Raw genomic sequence first — 14,826 nt, 5'->3', positions numbered from 1 at the left:
CCTTGATGGATCTTGTGAGGTTATTCATTTTTTCAAAAGCCTATTTATTATCTCTTTGCACTTCTGAAAGACAGGACGTGCAATTGGTTAAGGTCACCCTCTGCATAAAACCTGAAAAACAGGCAGTGTCCAGTTACCTTTATCCTCTACTGCATTGTAGTTTTTGTGAAACGGAAATGCAGTACTTCGTTTTCCTTTTTTTCACAAATGCCAGATATTCCTGCACTTCTGTTTTGTTAGGTCTGAATCTGCTTTGTTTGTAAGCCATGTGTGCATTATTAAAGCGTAAACAAAAAGCTAGGGAGGAAAAGAGGCCTTCACTATGACCTGGGTGGAACCGCCATAAGAACAATCTGACAGGGAAATTCTATTGGAAACATCATTCTCTTGATGGATGAGATCTATCCAATTTAAATGATTGGGTTCACTTTACAACCCCTTTACACAGGCTCGATTTAGCAATCATCCACAATTACTATACGAGCTACTGCTGTGAACACAATGCCAAAAATGGTTTAATCTCACCCTCTGGATCAATAACACCTGAAACGGCCCCTCTCATTCTCGTCTCACGACAAAGCACTGCATTTAAAATGCTATTGGCAATATTGAGCAGTATTGATGACAATGCAGTAAAAGCACCTCAGGCTGTGGGCGGCAATGAAGTGCTATTTCTTTACAGCTGTTTTGTGAAAGAAAAAAAAAAAATCAACCCTAAACATGACAATAAAGTCTCACCTGGTAAAACGGAGGGTGGGTAGGGGGGATTTGTTTAAATTCTTTAACTTGACACATTGCATTATTTGTGGCAGGATGCATGGTGTACACAAGGCTTAGGAGAAAAGAAAAAAAAAAGGACGGAAATAATAATACAGAAAGCCCATATGAGATCAGATCTACAAAAACAGAGCAGGCGTGTTTGTTTGTTGGACAATCAAAATGGCTCCAGAGACAGAAATCAAGTTACAGTTGCAATGTTGCATACCATTAGCTTCTTTTCTTTCTGTTGGATTATCCTGATTAACTGAATGTGTGAAGGTAAATCCAGCTGACTGCCCTTTGTGTGTTTACAATAACAGTGTCATGAGGCTGTGTGTTTTAATATAAGGATCAAATGAAGGTACAAAAACAAAATACAGAAACACTCATTTTTAAATGAAAGAACGTGACCAACAAAATGGCCATTATGTTTTCATTTAAATACACATTGATCATGCTGCAAAAAAACTGAATTGATCAGCTGTTTGTGTTAAATTGCCTGGAAGAAAAATGGGAAAAGACACACTTAGGAGCACCATTATCAACATAATTGCCCAGAATGCAAAGTGCTGCTTAGTTTTAGTGTTGAGATCTGTTGTGTCTGTTATGTTCGCCGGTTAGTTTCTCCCAGGGCAACGGAGTGGAGAGGAGGGGCTGCTCTGTGCTGCACCGTGCAGCTACTCACCTCTGACTGAATCCCGTCTCCACCTTTCATCTCCCAACTTGTCCCGTGTGAGGATGGATGCGTTTCCGTGCGGTCGGACCCGGTAAGGTGTCAGAAGAATGCGTTCGGATAGGGGAACCGTCAGTGACTGGAGTGTCTCTGGGCGTCGGTGATGTTTCCGATTGGTGACTGCAGAAATTTCCAACGTGTCGGCGAGTCGACAGACCACTGCTTACTGGTGCGCTCTTGGAGAGGAAGATCAGCCGTGAATGAGTTTTTTTTTTTTCAGCTGCTACAATCACCGATTTGGTTCTTTTAGTTCACTAACTTAACACAGTAAATTGTCACGAAGTCGTGAAACAGGATCGATTGATTAGTTGATTGTTTATTTCGCTTGAGGAGGATTTCATGCGCCGATAGCTGACGGGGCCAATATGCCAGAATGGGTCCTCTACAGTATTTATTTCTCTGTGGACTTCTGTACACCCAAATCGATGGTAAGTGTATGCATTCATCTATTACGAACTGTTATGGTTGGGATGATGTCTTCCCTCGCTTTAGAATGACACACGTTGCTGTGACTTGAAACGTAGTCTCCAATGGTCTCAGTTCAAATGCATCAAAAAAAGATAGCGAGTATGGTATCCCACATGGTGTATAGTGAATTTGTTGTTCCTCTTAAATTGTTTTTTTTTAAATCATAAACGCAACATGCCAATGTGCCATATCACACTAGGTTCCTTTAGTTTAGTGTAAGATCATGACATTGTGCAAGGCCAAGTGTTTAATGGCTTCGGTAGACGAAAGTTGCTCATTTATTCATTAGGGCTGCCCTAATTGAACAAATTTGTTTCTGGAGTACAATCTTTGGCAGCTTTGGCTGGCCTGTATTATGGCATGTGTCTGGTTCGAAATGTGTGTTGCATTAAAAAAAAATTAGTCTTAATTAGTTTTGTTTTAATCAATTTAACTGCTAATTGTCTTGCAGTTGTGTATTCTTTCAAAAGTGTTGCAAACCTATCAATTTGTCAGAATGTGCTCACGGTTTGCTGTTATGTTCTTACCTCGGGTCATAGTCCTTGTGACCTATAATGCAAAAGGTTGCTCAGGCAGATGATGTACTGGATTTCCTGTATCTGAAATGGCTAATGTGCCATAGAGAAGATGCTTACTCATGCTGTATATTTTGGAGATTCACCCTTGACTGTCCACAACATATGGAGCTACTGTATGTCCTACAAGCTGCAGCTGCACCTAAGAGACATAACTAAGCATCTTGACAGGAAGTGTTGTCCATGACATGTTTTGTACTACTTTGTCCCCTGTAGTCCATATAACATAAATCTGTGTCAGTGGAGTAAAAGTGCATGTGTGGATTTGGGTGGTTCCAGGACACTGGAGTTGCTGTGTTGCCAGTTTATTTGATACAGCACATCTGTGCAATCAATTAATCCTACAGCATCTTTGTGAAGCGTATAATCAGTTTTTGTGGACAACATTTCAGGCAAGTGTTTTGATTGCATTCCAAGGTAATTTTTGAGCTGTAATTTGTATTGAACTGCTGCTGAAAGGTGTTTTGACCATCCAAATACATAAAATCAACACATCTCTGACACAGTCTCAACAAAAACATTACAAGATACACAAAAAAGAGTAATTGCAGGGCTATTGCAGCTTGTTATTGGTCTGCAGATGTATGTCATAAACAGGTGACTTGGTGAAAATCTGCTTTTTTGATTTAGTAGTTGAAATTCAGACTTCTGTGAGAAGCAACCACAATTAATCCCTATTGATGGTATCTGACTGACTATGTCTGTGGCAATACTGTAGGTAATCTGTGATCTATTAGAGAGGATGATGCTTACAGTTTGCAGTCTGTGCACAATGACACAGACAGTGTGTCTTTTTTATCTAAGTCGTTTATAAATATTACTGATTTTGAATCTACAGGGCTCAGACTGACTTTGTCAAACTTAGTAATCAAATGATAAAATGCCTGGAAGACAGCTGCTCTTTGCTTGACAATGAAATTAATCTTTCGGTCATAAGCCGAAATTGAGTTCCTCGGAACTCGACTGCTAGACAGATGTCACACCCTAACGTGTTCCTGATCAGCTTTTCCTGCCAGACCTTGAGTTTCAGCTTCAGCACCATGGACAGATCCTCATAAACAGCCCCACTGGCGGTGGAAACAAGGCCTGAGTGCACACAAAGCTTTCTGCTTAACAGCTTTTGTCTGTTTTAGGCTAAAATATAAGCCACATTGTGGGCATTTTCTAAATGTATCTATAACCAATAATCTTTTATTTTAAGCCATCATTTCATTTAGAATCTCAGCAGTTGTCAATTATATGACTCTCAAAATGCCAACATTTAATTCAAGGAGCCACATGAAGAAAAAAAATGAATATCCATCCATCTGTTTATTTTCTAGCCCAACTTATTTATATTCAGGGTCATGGGGTGCTAGAGCATGGATTGAGCAGAAAGCAGGCAAAACCCATAAATGGGTTGCCAGTCTATCACAGGGCAAAGAGACTGACGGGACCCCGCAGGACCTTTTTGCTGTTAGATGACGGTACCAACCACTGAGCCACCAACAACTTAAATCCAATTTTAATTCAGTTGTCTGACAGCACAAGTCAAACCGTAGCCTACATTAGCCACAGTGAAGACTGGATAATGGGACAACCAATTAGAAGAAGTCAGTATTCCACGGACTGTGTGTTTGTTTGTTTGTGGATGCACACAAATGTGACACATATGAATAGGTTTTTGAAAGCATGTTAAAAAAAACAACATAATGTATCACCACTTTTTGGTATGTTGGCGCCACTGGCCAATGGAATGAAATGCTTTCTGTCAACACAACTAGACAGTCACATCAATTTTACTCACATTTTGCAGCTTTATTTCTTTTGCTGGGTAGCAGCCAATCATCATGGTTGCCTTTGCAATTTGTATGATTTGTCACCATCAAAGGCAAAAAGACAAGAGACCCATGTAACATCATTTTCATTTTATTTATACCCTGTTTATTTCTGCGCCCTGTGACAGTCCAAAAAGTCTGTTATAACGACCACAGAAATCACTTTCTAGGTTTGTCTGCATGGAAAAGGAAGACCTTTTAACACAGATATTATGATGTGCTCACACACCATGAAACAGATGAGAGTTGTGATGCTGGCGTGTCTGTAAACAAACACAGTGCCACGGAGGTGCTCACACGGCCAAATACATGGGAAGAATGCAAAGGGAGTTGCAAACTGCCTTGCAGTTATCCAAAGCAATATGTTTTTCTCATAGGATAGGATAGTCAGGATTCTTCTCATGACATTTGCTGATGATTGACTATCTAACACTGAGGTTAAAATCTAAATAATATACATTTTAATATAACAAATATAACGTAGCCTTGAAAGTGGAATTTAAAACTTTGCATATTCACACATTTACATTACAAAGTAAAAAATCCAATGTAGCAGATGCTGTTCTACACCCACTGAGACAACATGTTTGATGATGTCAGTGTTTGATGGAACGTGTTAATGAAAAAGCTAATGAGATGTAATGACTCCTCAGCTCCTGTCTGTCCAAGTAAATATGGGAGCCTGAGTGTAGTGACACTGCATGTAGTGGAGATACAAAGAACCCAACACTAATCCACTTTCCTTTCAAGGACTGAAATGAAATTATACTTGCTTTAAGTCTATCAATCACAATTACAAATGTGTGTACATCTAAGGTTTCTGTTTAAAAAGCAGTGGAAATAATTAGTGACAGAGGAGGACTGTACAGGTTATTTATTATATGTTTTCCTCAATTCCAGAGATATGACTGCCATGTTATTTTAATAAGCAGTGGCAATAAAAACTCCCTTTCATGTATTGTCTTAGTTTTGCAGTTGTTGCACTGCACTTTTCACACTGCTTAGCCGTGCTAACTAAATAGTTATTTTTCCCATACATACAAAATTAAAATGCATTATTTACAGTATGCATTTATTACGACTATTTCTTTAATGGAACTTTTTACTCTCTCGTTTCTCCCTCTAGGGTCTCGTCTCCGCCAGGAAGACTTCCCTCCCCGCATTGTGGAGCACCCCTCTGACCTCATTGTGTCCAAAGGGGAACCAGCCACTCTCAACTGTAAGGCGGAGGGCCGTCCAACCCCCACGGTGGAATGGTACAAAGATGGGGAGCGCGTTGAGACGGACCGCGACAACCCCCGCTCCCACCGCATGCTGCTGCCCAGCGGGTCCCTCTTCTTCCTACGTATCATCCATGGACGACGGAGCAAGCCCGACGATGGCAGTTACGTGTGCGTTGCCCGAAACTATCTGGGAGAGGCTGTAAGCCGGAACGCATCTCTAGAAGTAGCATGTAAGTTTTCATCATATCCCTCTCAGCACAAAGGTAATGTCCCGGTCAAAGGAATCTCAGTGTTGCATGACAATAAACTGGAAAAATTGTTCTGCAGTATGTATTGAGGTCGGTAACCTTTTGTGGGGTATATGAAATGTGAAAAGCGTTAATGAATTCTGAAAAAAGGTAGAGTTCTTGTTAAATTAAGCATAACATTTCGGGGCTGTTGTGCAGAGAGATCCATATTCAAGATGCAATCTGTCATAATATGAGCAACGTCACCTTTCCACCTACAAGTATGTGTATGCTTAGCCATGCGCAAAACATGTGTGTGCATATGCGTGTGAATATGTTTTCAGACTGCTTGTGAGACCTGTTTGGATGACCTGTTTGAGTAATACATGGGCAGAGCTGTGAATCGCTCTAGGGAGGGAGAGAAAAGGGGGCAGGATTTTAACCTAGCTAACTGTCTCTCACTGTTTGGATTTGGAAAGATGCAGCCTGCTCCCAGCCAGTTCTCTCCCTGTGTGGGAGAGAGGCGCTTTGGGCTATTCACATTTCCATTATGTGCTAAACTGAGCTGATTTCTTGCCATGAACAAGTTGCACACACACGCTCAGACGCACACACAGATAGATATACATGCATGCACACACAAACACCCACACTGTCTTTTGCTGCCGTCTGTTTCTCAGCCTCATAGAGATGTACAAGCAAGGAAATAGGGAATTCCAGGCATATTGTAATTAAATATTGTATATAACATTCACTCGCCCAATAATTTCAATATACATGCCTGTTTTGAATCATAACATATAGGAGTTGTTGGACCTGACTGTATTGTGTATTTGGCTCTAAGGGGAACTGATGAAATAGAAGGGAAAAAAAGAAGAAAAAACAGAGATAAGAATCCTGAACCTAATAGTGACTCAGTCAAGACATTATCTCTGTGTGTGTTGTGCACAACATCATCCTTTTGTCTTATTGCCTTTTCCACATTAGACACTTGTATTTCTATCGTCTTCTTTTACTGGTGCTGTTTCATCTCCTTTCTCTCAAATCAATAGTGGGGAACTGTCCTGGAAATATTAATGCTTAAGGAGATGCTGGGTAAATAGGAATGTGTGTGTGTGTGTGTATGTCGTTTTACTGGATACAGCATTGGCTTTTATGTAAAGAAATGAGACATTTTGGTGTTGGATATTTTAGTGGATTACTATCTAGTGCTAAAGTTATATTAACAGTATCCCTGTCCCACTGTAATCATAACCTACACTGAATGGTTTTTCACATTTGCATTGCACATCTTGAACACTGCAGTTGTGTTTCAACATAGTGACTAACTCTCTCTCATAAAGAAACCAGAGACCCAAAACTGTCGTTATAGTGTCAAGAGACAAATGTTATAGCCGCTTCACTGATTCCCTTGACTGAATAGAGGCCGACTTTATGAACACAAAGACTGTGTGAGAGTGATTTTGTGGGGATTTTCTGGTTTTACTTAAATACAATAAAGCTCATTTTTATTTCGCAGCTCAAACAGGCATTCTGAATTCATTTTCTGAGTTAATTGTTGTAAGCATAGGAGCTGCAATTATGATTGGCTAATCACTTTTTTTTCTTCTATTGTTGGAAGAGAGGTATTGATGTATCAGCAACACACATTGTATGGGGGGTAAAATAACAAAATATTGTTGCAGATATTAAGTACCAAACATACAGGAGCTAAATCTAAATATCAGGAATACACATATACATTATTTACAGTATATTATCTTTTGGGATAGATAAAGTATCTCTATCTATCGATATATCTATCTATCTATCTATCCATCCAGCAGCTGTCATGAATACTGTATTGTAGACTATTGAATCATTCTTGAAGCCTCGCCTTGTCTTCATGAATGTGTATGTATTTTTCTATATATATGGGAGCAGTACCGTCTTAATAAATGCGGACTGAGGGATAAGTGTATTCACGGTGGAGTGCACCTCATACGTCAATAAGTCTCTGTTTCCCCTGGTTCCTATATGACCATGCGGACCCACCACAGATCTAAATACTCAATTTCCAGTGCACATTACATGTCAAGTACTTTCTGTTGGGCTACTTGGGGATTCTCAATTGCCTGATTGTCAGGTCTCCTTTAAAGCTGGATGGCAACATAATGACTGTGTAGGCTTTGCAATTTAGCAGTCAAATTTAAATCACATTTGCCATGGGTGGTTTTCTAACCCCATGTATTTTGATGTGCACTTCATTGTAGAAGCTACATCCAGACGTCTTACCCACGACTTCATCCACAAATGAAGTTATCTCAGTCTTGCTTGCCAGCCGAAATAACAGACACTAACCCATTTTGTCCTATGTTGTCTCCTCTTGTGCAGACAATGTCAATAGGCTGTTTTTTACTGGAGCTTCTCTTAAATAAAAAAAAACACACAGTATGTCCAAGGCAGCCTCTAGTCTTCTTTGTGTAACTCAGAACAACATGGCTATGGGTATGCATAATCGCATGACTCCTTCAGGGGCTGCAGGATCCTGCCAGTATTGCTGCAGCCAAAGTTGTCATGCAGTGCTGCGGGTGGGAGCAAGCGGGTAGATGAAAGTGCTGTGGGGATGCTCTGACAGTGAGCCTAGCTCAAAATGTTTCCTGAGAGTCCACACACATCCTCAAATTTTCTAATAGGTTGTAGCATTGCATCTCAACCAGTGGCTTAGAAAATGTAGCTAACTTAAGGGAGGGGGGGGGGCTACTCCCCTGAGTACATTTGTGCTGTACAAGCTCAATTTTATTGGTTCGTCATGCATTTTATGAGCTTCAGTGTGACTGAAATCTGAAGAGGAATTATTCATTCCATGTGATAGAAAACACTTCAACTGTTTAAGATGGTAGCAAAGCTTGAAATATGTAAATTATGTATATACATATTTCAGAAATCTGGCAGCCTGGCAAAAACAAAATTGTATACCTCATAACAGCTGTTTGTCTTATAACTTAACCAGTCCTTAATAAAAAACACTTACTTCTACACAGTTGTTTTTATTTTATTGCACAGTAGAGTTTCTGACAAATAATCAATAGACAGTAACCTTGCAGAATCTTACTGCATGTCTTACCCAGCAGAAACTTCAAAAAAGCAGAAAAAATACCCCATGTCAGTTTTCCTTAAATTTGAAGACATTTATGTTTTCATCATCCTGTATTTCTTTCCTCTCTATTTGCTTTTTTACTCATTAACGTATTTGTTAGATGTTTGAGTTACGCTTGTTCTTGTTGTGCCTAATCGTCTAAATTCAGGCTCACTTCAATACAACTGTAATGTCTATTAACACAGTACAAATATACATCTGCATGGATGTTTCATCTGTGCTAAATCTTGAAGCATACTGTAGATATTTTCTAGAAGGGTGTATTTACAGGGGAAGTGCTTTGCACATGTAATACACACCTTGCTTTAGTTGAAAATGACTGATCCAACCTAACATAAGAATTTTGTCAGACTGTAAAAAAGAAAGCGGAAAAAGAAGGACCCTGGAGAGTAGCAAATTTGATCCACGGCCACTAAGGGAACATGCACTGCCTCGGTTGATAGACCATCACTGGGCACAAATCTGGACGATTCTCACCCTTGTTGAAATTCTATTTCCTGTACCATTGGGTGCATATTTGACACAAATGATAACATCAGCCATGAGGCCATGTCTGTTTATTATTAGACAGACAGTCTTTTTTGCTTCATAAACAAGACTCCATTGTGTTTCTTGTACTGTTGCAGCACGTCAGTTGTTTCTCACATCCAAGTATGCAATTTTAATAATCAACTGTCACCTGCTGTCAATGTGTACAATCACACATTTCACATTTTTAGTCGGTTTATTCAGACGCTGCAGCTGAGCACTACTTCAGAGGAACGTCAACAAACAACTGTGCGACCTCCAGGCCACCAGTGGACTGGCACTAATCATCAGAGTGAGTGGCTGTTGATGGAATTAGAACAGCTCCCGCAAACTATTAAGAAGGGACAGAAAGACATAAACAGTGATGTGTTGATGGGAGGTGTGGGTGGAAGGGCGGCGGATGCAAGGGTGTTCATTAGTACAAAACTCGAGAGCAAGATGAGTCCCCCCCCTCTGTTTGACTGTGCTAAGTGAATTAGAAGTATAGTTACTCAGCCAGACTATCATCAATTTAAATCCTTCCAGTTATGGGCAGCCAACAAACTAATCAATGCTAGATAAATCTAGTGTGTTTTTCAGTACGCTGTGGTGATTATTTTAATGAGAGATTTAACACGCTCCACATTTATTTGAAAATCTAGTAGGAGGGAAATTAAAGCCTGAGATTTTTTCTCTGAGGTACAGTTGGAGATTCTGAGCCAAGATCTATATAAAGGAGCATTTATTAAATAATTTGATACACATGTTGTTTTGAAAGCTACTAGTGCTTGCCCATGCAGAGGGAGGCAACGCAATTTTGAGTTTGAGCCTAACCCAGCAGACGTAGGCGTAAGTGTCGCGATTGGCGGAAGGAAATATCTAGAACCTGGCCGAATCAAATCCAACGACACACACTAAGTCTGTAGCCACGCTAGCGCTCTGTGAGGCTGTACTTAGACACAGCAGTGCTTTGAGATAAATGTTAACATCAAAAATGCTAACTTGATTGTAGCTAGTATAATATAACCATTTTGATTTGATTTGATTTATTTAATTGCATAAAAAATGCCTTGGACATAAAAAATACATCAAATATATTCAAGGATAAAAACACAATAAACTCCAGGACTTATTTCCATTGTGGCCCTTAACACGTCAGGACAAGACAAGACACTTACAGAGCTTGTGATAAACACTGACACGAGATAAAATCATTTTTCTTAAATAAATAAAAATAAAAATCTTGCCTGTTGTTCTATTCCACAACCCTTTCTAGTAACCAGGCCTGACTCTCTTTTTGAAAGAGTTCAGGGTAGAAATGACTTTAATTTGCGGGTCTAACTGGTTCCACTGAGCTGTCTTTATATAGGCAAAGTTTCCTTTCACTAACACTGTCTGAAATCTATAAGGACACAGGTCAGATATACTGCCACGAGTTTAAACTTTGTGTGTCCTTTACCTTAACTATAAGACACACACAAAAAATTGGGACAATACCAAACTATATTTTATGGATAATGGTCAGTCTTAACATAGTAACACGAAACTCAACAGGGAGCCCTGTTTACCATTTTAGTTTAACATGGTATTATGTCAACAGTTGCTGCTTAGCACTAAATACAGCCGAGGTGAATGGAAAACACATTTAGCTATAAACATTTACATGTTGACCTTATGATGACACAAGATGGATGTTTGTACCAGATTGTGACCTGCAGGTGGCGCTAGAAGAAAATTCAGGGTTCCCTAAAGTCTTTAGGTTTCATTCTAAATGTCCGTCATGGCCATCCATGATATGATGATGATATAGACCAACCGACAGACAGACGTGGACATGATGCTAGCATAGCTGAAACTATAAGCATGGTTTGATATTAAAGCGCCCATATTATGCTCATTTTCAGGTTCGTAATTGTATTTTAAGGTTGTACCACAATAGGTTTACGTGGTTTCATTTTTAAAAAACACCATATTTTTGTTGTACTGCACATTGCTGCAGATCCTGTTTCCACCCTGTGTGTTTGGGTCTCTGTTTTAGCTACAGAGTGAGACATCTCATTTCTCTACTATCTTTGTTGGGAGTCTTACATGATCAGTAGCTAGGGAAGATCTGACCAGCTAGATAACTCTTTCTCTAACTTTGGTCAGTACAAGGCAGGATTATCTAGGAGACTTCTTCTAAACCAGGGACACTTGTGGCATACCTGCAGAACAGGGACATGAAAGTAGTTCTTTTGTAGATTATGGTGAACTAGTGTGTGTTGTAGCAGTGTTTTTCCATTGAGAACAAGCTAGCACGCTACGGTTAGCCACCTCGTCTCGGCTAGTGACGTAGAAAGCCGTGCAGATTTTGAGCAGCTCACCCCAGACTGAAGGCAGAGGACATTCAGAAACCTGTATCTCAGTCAAAACAGCATGGATAGTTTTTTTCAAGTTTGTATGTGTGTTGAAGCACCAGAGACACAAAATAAAACCCATAATCCCAGAAAAGGGGATTTTCTTTCATAATATGGGCACTTAAATAGGGATAAATGAGTTTGTTTTGGTTTTGTATTGTCTTTTGTATTTAGGGTAAACTAATCCTTTCTACCCTAAGGTTCTGACTACTGAAACTGATGTTTTGATGCCATCAAGTAGATTGTATCTCTTGAGACAATTGACCACTCTGTTGATGTTTTTGAAATGCCGAAACACATCATTCTAACAGGAGAATGTCTCCTTCTCCTGTTAGAATGATGACGACTTTCATTCTGACCTTTAGTCAGTGTTATTCAGCTGCAGCTGCATTCTGCTACCAGCAACGTTTCTCGCTTCAATTTTCCATGGTCACCTCCAACTTAAAATTACAGTCTGCTATGTGAATATGTTATACATACCTGTTAGCTAATAATAGCTAAAAACAGGTTAACTGATTAGATTAGTTAGCACATTAGCAGGACTAGAGACCAGTGACCTGTTTCAACAAATATGCAAAATGCAAGCTGTGATTGGAAACATGAGAATGTTGTCACTCACAAATCTATCTGTAATTCTTAAAAAGCATCTCTGGATAGTAGTGCTCACAATTGGGGGAACCAACAGTTGATCACTCATTCCCACCTATATGAGAACCTAGTCACTAAATCTTTTTAAATGTGTAAGAGCATTTTAGCATTTAATGATGACTTTTGCTTTGAAGCTATACATCGAGAGGGATGGCAATACCATTCCATCTGTCCCATGCTTATCTAGTCATTAGAAATAACTTGTGTGTGATGTGTATTTTTTGTACTGCAAAAAACATTGCATCGACATTGCAAAATAACCAACTGAATAAGCTAATTGTGAATTTCGAATGTTATTATTAACATTATTCAATTTAGGCCATAAAGTTATTTCAATTTGACCCCAGCTTGTGTTGTGACTCTTGTTAACAAATCATCCACATCCTCATTCTCTGCTTCCTTGTCACTGTCTTCTCTTCAGTGATGGGCATTCCTTTGAGCCATTCATTGCTGTAGACTACACAGTAAACAACATTAGCCTAATTGGCATGATTTGAAAGTCAAAGCTATGCTTCCTCCAGGCATGAAATAGCATTTTCTCCCAAAGTGCATGGCATGGAAGGAATCATTTATATTTTCACCTTTCACATTCTTTTGCTTTAAAGGGGCGCTATGCAGCTTTTTGCTCGCAGGTTTCTCTATAGAGCCCCCCCTACTGCTTCGGAATAGATATTTGGCAGCTCCTATGTTAACTTGTGTCTGTCTCCTTGCCCGGTCAGTCTGCCGTTTCTTCTTTCTCTGTTCCTCCTACAATGATAGATAGATTTCTGCTTTTTTTTTGCTGTCTAAGCCAGGACTAAAGTGTGAAAAACTCCATTGCTACCTTGTTAGCCGGTTCCTGAATGGCCGTATGTGTGCAGTGCTGTGAAGGAATTAGTTACAACGAGAGACCTGATATCACACAAAACTTCGTGGTGCTGAGGCTGGCGGCTCGCCAGACGAAAGTTGCAAGGATGTTTTTTTCCGCTCACAGGCTCTAGGGGGGAGCGAGACGACCACCATTCAACTTAAAAAAGTCATATAACCATTCCAATGACTCCAAAGCTGTTTCATTTAAGGTAAATTAAGCTAAAAAGAAAAATATAGTTTTCCTTTAATCCTGGTATACACCACGTGTGGACGTGGATTGGAAATTATGTTTGGTCAGGCTTGGGTTCTGGTCGGGATTTTTGATGTGATACCGGAAATGAGGTTGTTTTCAGCCATTAATATTATTAATTAACTAGTTAGCACTAGTGGTGGGATTCTGAAAATGTAGCACACCACTTATAGTAAGGGTTTCTGTTGGGAGGTACTCTCTGATGTTTTGGAAAGTGGCAAGTTGCCATCAATCATGCATTTCACTCATTGACAGCATCCATAGTTAGTACCTGCCAGCCCTGTGTGTTTCCAGGCAGACTGTCAATGTTTTCTGTGAGTAGATAGATTGGCCACATTGCACCATCTGTTGCCAGTCCGACAGCACTCCTGTGTACTTATCCCCTTCCTCTGCCTGCTCTCATTAAGCCTGTGCGGAGTACAAAGTTTTGTGGAACCAGCTGATCAGAACTGATCTTTCTCAGCTTTCTCTCAGGTGTTAGGGATAAGTTTGGGTTCTCATTTTATTCTTCTTATCTTTTTCCTATAATATATACATTCATTGACTAAAGGTGAATTCATCATTTTGACACAATGCAACAGAAGAATTAGTTCATGTTGTCTTCTGTGGTGTTCTGCTTTGGTCAATGTGTTCTGATAAACCAAATGCACTGAGGGGGAGGGGTTGGGGGGGAAATCACACTCTGCCGTTTCACTACATGTTGAATCATTTTCATACTGTGTGTGACACATGGAAGAGCATCTAAAATGTTAAAAATGTTATGTATGTTTTTTGTTCTGATTTTTCTATGATGATATCTTCAGTAGTGTATGAAGGAGCTTCAACCTCCATAATTAGGTAAAGCATATAGATAGTGGGCCCTATTTTAACGATCTGAGTGCAAGGCATGAAGCGCTTGGCGCAGGAACGTTTAGGGCGTGTCTAAATCCACTTTTGCTAGTTCAACAGCGGACAGAAGGGTCCGTGCGCCTGGCGCATGGTTGTACTCCGTGTCTTCATTAATTCGTAGGTGTGTTTTGGGCGCAACATGCAATATACCAATCAGAGTGTCATCTCCCATTCCCTTCAAAAGACAGGATCATTTGTGCCATGGTGCATTGCTAATATGATGGCGGATTAGCACCGTCATATTTTTATTTGTAATCTTTTGTTTGCTGCTGCGCTTACGTGTGTGTGTGTGTGTGTGTGTGTGCTTGCATGTGCCAAGCATTGTGTGCACGCGCTGTGCATAAGCC

The 14,826-nt window shown here is 39.9% G+C and overlaps 1 protein-coding gene across 2 annotated transcripts in view; it reads left to right on the top strand.

Moving 5' to 3' along the window:
* Positions 1-1,381: 1,381 nt before the first annotated feature.
* LOC116700560 (roundabout homolog 2) overlaps positions 1,382-14,826 on the top strand; it is an 83,954-nt gene continuing 70,509 nt past the window's right edge. For both annotated transcript variants that reach the window (XM_032533852.1, XM_032533851.1), the window contains exons 1-2: positions 1,382-1,920; positions 5,479-5,805. In XM_032533852.1, coding sequence (XP_032389743.1) covers positions 1,866-1,920; positions 5,479-5,805 — 382 coding nt within the window. In that variant the 5' untranslated portion in view covers positions 1,382-1,865. The remainder of the gene's footprint in view (positions 1,921-5,478; positions 5,806-14,826) is intronic.

Source organism: Etheostoma spectabile, chromosome 13 (assembly GCF_008692095.1).
Source record: "Etheostoma spectabile isolate EspeVRDwgs_2016 chromosome 13, UIUC_Espe_1.0, whole genome shotgun sequence".
NCBI classification, from domain to species: Eukaryota; Metazoa; Chordata; class Actinopteri; order Perciformes; family Percidae; genus Etheostoma; species Etheostoma spectabile.
The sequence above is the reverse complement of the archived record's forward strand: the minus strand, read 5'-3'. Positions and strand labels throughout refer to the sequence as shown.